General features: G+C 43.2%; 1 protein-coding gene across 2 annotated transcripts in view; it reads right to left on the bottom strand.

The window, feature by feature from the left end:
* IFT43 (intraflagellar transport 43) overlaps window positions 1–8,462 on the bottom strand; it is a 63,716-nt gene that overhangs the window by 40,174 nt on the left and 15,080 nt on the right. For both annotated transcript variants that reach the window (XM_041472098.1, XM_041472097.1), the window contains exon 3: window positions 7,945–8,012. In XM_041472098.1, the coding sequence (XP_041328032.1) occupies window positions 7,945–8,012 (68 nt within the window). The remainder of the gene's footprint in view (window positions 1–7,944; window positions 8,013–8,462) is intronic.

Below are 8,462 nucleotides of genomic sequence, written 5' to 3'. Positions count from 1 at the left end.
CCACGGCCACGGCCGCCCCCTGCCGGGCAAGCGCGGCGCTGCAGGCCGGGCCCCCTGCACCCCAGCGCGGGCTGGCCCGGGCGCCGCCGCCCGTCGGAACGAGGGCGGTTCTCATCTTACAGGGCAGCGCGGGAGAAACTCGTCTGCTCGTGTGTGTGTTGGCCTTTCTCCTGGCATGCCTCAACCACTGCTACGAATCACGTGGAACCAGAAAGCCGCTCCAAGCATCCCTCTTGCTAAAAGAATCAAACAGGGGAAAAAGGAGAAGGTCGTGATGTTCAGAGATGCATTTTGTTTGGAGACAGTAGGGCGATCAAAGGGCGGGCAGAGACAGGCTGGGTGCCCTGTAAGCAAATCAGCAGCCAGCGTTGTGCCTTAGTGCTTCCATCCAAAACCATGACCCACCTCAACACCGAAGGCTTGGCTCAGCCCACAGGGAGGCACGAAGCCTTTTGCCTCTCGGGCAAAGACTGTAATTCAGGTCTAGGCCTGAGGGAGGAGGGGGAAAATATTAAAAAAGACGTTGTACTTTCTTGCTGTAATGTTCCTTAAATGCCCATCACCACAGTGAGTGGGTGGTGAGCTAGGAGTTGCAGCTTGTTCAATAGCCTAAGGCACAACTGAGTTACACATCCAATATGACACACAAGTGCTAAGTGATAGTTCTTGGGTCTCAGTCAATGCTTGTTTGCTGTGGTACAGGAAAAGACACATTCACCAAGTAAATTAGGACGGCTACCCGTGCTAGAAAGCACCACAAGGTGCCTTCTCAGCTATTCCATTCCACCTTCTCTAGGGCTCTGATCCACCCTCTCTTCGTGGCTTGTGGCAGCCTGGAAAAGCCAGCTTTTCCTTTACAAAATTATTGAGTTTAATCTTCACATCTCCTACAATCGAGGCAAGTTTTGCCATTGATTTCAGCATGCTTATGAGCCCATATTTTCAACATAGGATGTGACCTTACAGCCCTTCACTTCTTAGCCCTGGAATGCATGGCTATCTGTATCACTATAACGGAGTTTTGGGCAGACACACACGTTTTAAAACTGTAATGGCCCTACCATCCACCTTCTGGCCCCTCACAAGCTGCCTGTGCTGGTCAGAAGCACGCTGAACACACTGCCCCAGAGCATGGCTCTGGAAGAGCATGGCTGCAGCGATGAGCAGGAATGCTCTGTGAGATGGGATCTCACACTGCTGCTAGTCAGCTCCAGCTGAAATGGACTTGATAGATACAAAAGAGGCACTTAATCTCCAGCTGAAGTGTTTTTGTTTGTCCTCATGTCCTAATATGCGGGCTTATTCAACAGAAACAACGAAGGAGGAAAGCTCTGGCAAGCAGGACTTTAGGAACTGGCACAAAAGAACAAGCTGCCAGAGTGCTCCTGAGGATCACTGAACCTCAGCCCACTCACTGCATCATTCCTGAACCAGACGTTCCCAGGGTTCCCCCTCTCGCTCACTGGTAGAGAACTGACGAGCAGAGCTGTTCAGAGCTCCCACTGAGCAACAGAAAAAACAACAACACTCAATACAAATTCCTGCTGTGTGGGAAAACAGAAAGCAGCGCTGCAGTTTCTAGAGGTATCCACCACATATCTTTGGTCCCTGAGAACAGGGGCTCCTATCCAAGTGATCATGTCCTTGGCCTCCAGTAAGCACAAAGCCCAACTCTCACAAAAAATTACTCTTGAGGTTACAGGAGCATTTCAGCTTCCTTTTACAGGAAAAAAGCACACTTCTGGATCCTCATGGTTATAGAAAAGAACTGACTGCTAAAGTAGACAGAAAATGTATTTAAGGTTGTTTGGGTTTTTTCCAAATCTCACAATAGAGAACAAACCCATGATTATGAGGTTCAAAGACCTTTCCCTTATGACTGGCCTCACTGAAAACATTTATATGAAAAACAGTAGAAAGAATTAGGTGTTTATTACTGAATGGTATCTTGTTCTGTCATCTGAGAGCAACAGCTTCTGGATGAAGATATTTTAAGAACTTGGATTAAGAATTTGAGAATAGTAGAGGGGTTTTATGGGGAAGGGGGCTGGGGGAGGGGAAAATAGGGCCAAGTCATCTCAGGTCCCTTTCAATAGGTAAACTGCATAAAGCCAGACTTTACAGCCAACATATAGGGGACCTACAATAGCCAGACAAGCTTTTAGCCTTGGCTATGACAGATACAAAAGGGTTGGAAATTGCATGTGTTCTTCAAGAAGGTTTTGCTATTTTAAAATAGAAATATTTGGAACAGCAATAATAGCATCCCCTAAATTTGCTGGGAAATTTCTTGGAGATGCAGACAAATAAGAAAGGAAGATGCTTTGTCCTCAATCATAAAAAAAAAAAAGTCAAAGAGACTTCACCCTGAGAATATTCTGCCACTTCAGCAGCTTACATGGACCATTACCAAAAATGCCACACTTCTGTTCTGTTTTTGTTCAGGAACATCCAGAAGTTTCATTTCTAGGGGAGCGAGAGGCTGCAATCCTACTAGACCTTCCATTGCCCAGTACCTTTCCAGAAAAAAGAAATCACTAACTGGGAAAAAATTAAACAGAAATCTAGGTTAAAAATAAGAGAGAAAAAAAAAAAGAAAAATAAAAAATGGAAAAAAAAATCTTGAAAATAAAAAAAGGGGGAGGGGAAGGAAAAAGAAGAAGCAAAACTCTTTTTCCATGCTCCTCTGAGCACTGCAAAGACATAAATGGACATAAGTCTAACACTTTCCCCTTGCAGGAAATTCTTGCAAGTCATACTAAGCAAGTTTAAAAGGAATAAAAATCCCAGTTGACAGCCAGGGTACTGAGATATTCTCAGGTGACTCTTCTGTCTTTTAGGGACTTTCCTTTTTCTGCCAGTTATCTTTACTGAGTCTAAACAGAAACACCAAGGAGAGCTCACCCCAGCAATGACATGAAGGGACAAGAGGACAGGAGCTTGTTAGCATTCCTGGAACATCCAGCCTATTTAAAAAAAAAAAAAAAAAAAAAAAAAAAAAAAAAGAGAAAAAAAAAAAAAGAGGAGGGGGCAGGGAGAGAGAGGAAAAAACCCACCCCTGGACCTGCACATTGCAGCTCACCGCCATCTTGATGTCCTTGATGCGTGCTGATGGCATGGAGGTGGCTGGCACCAGATCAGCCCCAGAGAAGGAATGAGAGGCCAATGGAGATTTATGTGAGGAGAGTGAGATGGACAAGGTAAAATTGTCAGGAGGAGTTGTTAGAAAGTAAAATATATTGTGACAATTCCACTCCTGCCGTTCATCAATAAACTGACAGATCATTTAGTGTCAATTAGGAGTGATAGATGGACAAGTCCCCATGATCCTGGGCCAAAATTAATGGCTGGGAGGGAGAGGGTGATTGAAAATGACGGCTGACATTGAGAGGAAAGTCCTGAAGGTCCCCAAGGGGCCATTACTTGCCTCATTCCCTTGCAGATCAATGCAGGGACAAACCCAAAAACAGACACTTCAAGACAAAACTTAATCAGACTTCCTTTTCTTTCGTCTCCTTCTAAGTTGTGCCCCCTCACCTGGCAGCCTTGATCCTCTCTGCCTATACTTTTCACTTCACTGAGGACATCCACAGATGGCTGCAAGCTGCAGAGCAAGGCTGACATCCCCCATGCAGCCAGGAGTCTGGCTCTGCTCCTAATGTGGCAGTGTCACAGAGAAGCCCAGACTGAGACTCACCACAATGCTGCTGGATTGGAAGTAGAGAACAGAAGCAATGACACAAGCTTTCCCCCTCTGTCCCAGACCAAGAAACTCATGAGCACTTCACTACTCCCATCTGCAAGACAGTGATTGCTAGAGGTTCTAAAACCAGGCACTCTCAGGGGTCATTTCTTATAGAGAGAATACAGGATAGTTTAAGCCCATATTCTTGAAACAGGAGGTTTTTAACTTTACTTATCTCTGGAGACCTTGAATCATAAAACCCCTTAATCTCTTAAATAACTTTCCTCCAGCTCCAGGGTGCAATTTCACCACTGCCCACTGTTCAGAGCCTTAAATGATATCTACGCCATTAGAGGGGCTGGGTTACCCTCCTCTAAAGGTCACCCCAACTGCATCCTCTTCCTTCCTACAGGCACTTAATATTCACCTTCTTGACAAATCCATTGCTGGACACTGTGCCACTTCTGTTCCAAAATACTTCAGCATGGTCATTTGCCTAAACAAGCCTTGATTATTCCAACTCTGTGGCCTATCTGTCAGAAAGGGGAAATATCAGTTGTAGCTGAACAACCTGTTGCTAAACTGCCATCATGCATGTAGAAGAAATGAGGTACATGTGCAGGCACTGGAAGGGACTTCCTACTGAAAGCAGCACTTGTGTTTGCTTGCAGGGCTACCCGAAACAAGCTGTATTCCTTAACAACCCCAGCTGCTGCCTGCAGAGCTGTAGGAATTTTAGGGGGCTCATTGCAAGACCAAAGGGATCAAGCACCCAAGTAAATTGAAAGAGACCCAAGAAGGAAAGAAATTATGATACTGCTAGAGAGGAAAATAGAAGAAATTCTATGAGGAAAGTCAGAGAGACAAGATCAAAAGAAGTTGGAATTAAATGAATCATGGAAGCATCCCTCCTTTATCAAATCCTCACCAGTATGCAAAACTGAGTTTCCTTTTCCTTCCCCCACTGGCAGGCACTTTGTGTTTCTTTCTTTTGATGCGTGAGATAACCTGACATTAGAGCTTGCTTTGCTTGTCACAAGTGTCAGCACTGATGTCATTAGGGACATCAGCACAGCTTTCAGAATGGCACTTGGGCTCCATCCAGTGGTTAGAGAGCTGCTTCCGTAGGAAAACCCAGCTGTAATTACTGTTATTTATCTCAGCAGGTTACTAGGCCCCAAGTGGCTGCCCAGGTTCTCGGCTGGTCCCCTTTCTGCTGATACTGGGACTGGAATGTTGCTGGGACAGCAATGAGACCGCCTCTTCTCATAGAGAATGATTCTTCTGAGTACAGGTTAACTAGATACAGCAGATTCAGGTACAGATGGCCCTGGCAGTATGGAGAAATTAATTTTCTGTCACTACTTTGAGCCATTTAGTTGCTGTTTGCAAAGGACCTGGGGGTTTGCTCAGACACTTACAGCGGTCCTCATCATTACCCAGATTTACAAAATGGGACTCCTAGCAAGACAACTGTTCGATCGGAGTGCAAAGTAATCTCCCGACATTTGGCATTTGAAAACGTGAATAAAATAGATCATTTTGATAGTTCTCAGCAATTTCAATATCTGACACTTGCAAATGCTATGGGAACTCATGATAAAATACTGTTTTTCACACACCATCTGTGCTAATTAATTTAAAAAATAATTTATGTTGGAAAACTTTAAGAGTCCTCCTCCTCTTCCTATCTTGCAACAGTCTGGGAGAGCAGCGGTCTGATGGAAATAATCAGCAAGATGGTGAGAATATTTAAAAGTTTACATAAGCATGACATGAGCTGGGCAGGTAAGGGACTAAAAGAGAGCACAAAGGTAGAAAAACAGCTTACAAACTAAATTCTACTCTAACATGTGCCAAATAGAAATAAAAAGAACAATTTCAAGTGATTGTTTCATACTGATAAGACTCTGAACTAGAAATATAGCAGAAAAGCATCCATGCAAAAAGGCAACACTTATGCAGTCGTAACTGACTGAATCTGTCAGAAACAGAACCAAAAGCGAAGACTTCAAATGGAGAAAGAATAACATAAATAGCTACAAGATCATTGCACAAGTGGCTGCAGTATTCCATCTGACCCACAGTATATTTACACAACACAGAAAATCTAACTTTAGCCACTCTGTTCATCCTTCCTTTCTAAGTGAAAGAAAAAAAAAAATCAGATTTTAGCATTGTCAATTCTGAAAATCAAATTACTTCTAACAGAACTATTCCCAAGTGTAGGTTCAGTTACACTGTCAAAAAAGGGCTTAAACCTAAATCAGATATAACAACAGAAGCATGTTATTCTAACTACATCTACACTAGTGAACTTGGAGCAAGTTAACTTGATGGGCTTCCAAACTGAGTCAAATTGGTTGAAAAGCTGTGGGGAGATAGAGCCTGAGAAAACAGAAACAACAAAGCTACAGCAACATTGGTATGACATCAGCCAATGACTCAGAGTTTTCACATGAAGGCTTTACCCTGGGATATGTCAAAAAGCAAGCCCTACAGGCCAGCATCTCAGACTTTTTTAAGGGAGAGAAGAAGAGAGATCACGTTGGGGAGAATACACAGGAAAGGAAAGACAGGGGAACTAGTTGTACAAAACCCTTGTACCTCATATGCCTGGAGAAAGTCAGAACAAATTTCTTCATAAAATTTAATCAATAAAACCCCTTATTATAAATGAACACTGTCAGATATGACATTTCACATGCATGATTCAGCAAGGGACACATGTTGGTATCACATCCCAGTGTGCAGATTCTCAGAGACAAAAAGTCTGCAATCCTGTGTCCTGTTCTGCTTCTCCAGATGAACTACATCCAGTGTCATAGAAGCCTTTACTCCAGACACCTACAATGTCTTGTAATCCATGCAGTTGAGATGCTGGGGGAGCACCACCTACAGCTACTGCTGCAAACCTATAGGATAAAGCTAATGCCAAACAACGGAAAACATAGTAAAATAGCACATGGCACAGGTGGTGTTACATTCGGAACCTGTTCACTGTCCTTCAGGGCACATTAGGCGCAGCCCTGAATATGTATTATCCCCAGTGCAGTCCCTCACCAAACCAACAATCCTACAAAGATCCAGGATCTTTGGTGGCACTTTTTAAATACCCTGAGGTGGATGCACCTTTGCAATGGCAACTTCTAGCTGCAGCCAGCCTATAAAAATAACCATTATCAGGGTTAAACTGGAGAGCAAGAGCAGTTCAGGCTGAGATCTTAATTCCCTTGCTTTATTCTAGTCTCCAGATGTCCAGACTATTTATTTTTCAGAGACAAATGGAGTGATAATTTTCCCAGAAAAGTACTGTTTTTTGGAAAGGATACCCCAGAATACAGACCACCTTTCTTCCCCTCCCAAAAAATACTGACTGTATAACAGGTTTCTGGATGTCCTCATCCATTCTCAGTTTCAGACAAGAAAATACATAACTTTTCATAAATCAGAGTGCCTCCAAAGTATATATTAAGACATATAGACTTTTATTATTACACAAGCAATCTCACATCACTCCACAGCTCAGCCTTTCAGTTCTGTGAATATGAAATACAGCATCAGCATAACTTCTAAGCTTGGAACCACAACTATTTGAAAGCAAGTAATCTCCTCCCAGTCTGAACTGTTCTTTAGTTTTCATACCATTCTAATACCATGTCCAGATACTTCCTTTGTCTTACGTGTCCTTCATGTAAGCATCAGGCTTCTCAACACACATTCTACAATTTGTATACTTTTTCCTCCCATCTCTTCTTGCTGACCATCTCCATCCATCTCCATTATACCATAACCCTATACATACATAAACATTGACAAATTTCACCTTTACTGTCAAGGCTGATCACTAAATCCTGATGTATTCATTGCACTCTTGTCAGTGTGGTGCTGTCATGTGTCACTCTCCCAGAAAGGACGGAACCAGTCAAATCCCCCCATCCCAGCTCCTGCATTTAACATGCTTATTATGCTCTTGACTCCTTCCAGGCACTGTACCAGGTAAGGAATATAATACAATTTGCCTCTGGCAAACAGGGACATGTACACAGTTCTAAGCCTCTCCAAATCAATTAGCCAGTGGAACCAAGCAAAAGCAATACTTCAAATGGCTTGAACAAGTTACATTAACTTTGGAAAGAAAGACCATCTGAAAGACCCAGGAAAACTGTTCCAGTGTCTGTGACAGCAAGGTTCAACTAGTGATGTTCCTTTATTCCACACCTAAATCCCTCTTAATAAGGAAAGAGGTGAGGACTCACTTGGTAGATGCCAGTACAGGATCATCCGCCCAGCCTCCTTGCCGGCGCGGGGGTTTAGGTGGTGGAACCTTTAATAAAGAGAAGAGACATGTTACAGACAGCTCTGGTCAAGCCAAAGTCAAGCCAATTGAGACACCAGGTCCACACACATTAATGTAATACTTTACAAAATAATTGAGAGGTAGTGTTTAAAATGCTCTTTAGTCATAAAATAAAAGGAAGACAGAAACTACAGGACAGGTTTTTAAGCTCGTCTGTAAACAAAAGATGCATCACCCTATCTTGTCAAGATTCAGGTCTATGTGCCTTTGACATTTGGAGGACACACAATACAGCAGATGACTGATCCACAGAGGGTGTGCTCTCCTGGCAAAATAGGGTTCACTGGGAACTTGTTCATCACTGTTGCCCACATATTAGTGGGAGGTATCACATTATGCCTTTCCTAGTGTACAAGACAGCATGTTTTAGACATCTTATTTTACATGAGGAATTGTTCCTAAAAAGCTTGCTTTTGT

This window comes from Pyrgilauda ruficollis, unplaced genomic scaffold, assembly GCF_017590135.1.
Source record: "Pyrgilauda ruficollis isolate IOZ18807 unplaced genomic scaffold, ASM1759013v1 scaffold28, whole genome shotgun sequence".
Classification (NCBI taxonomy): Eukaryota; Metazoa; Chordata; class Aves; order Passeriformes; family Passeridae; genus Pyrgilauda; species Pyrgilauda ruficollis.
This window is presented reverse-complemented; position numbering and strand designations above follow the sequence as displayed.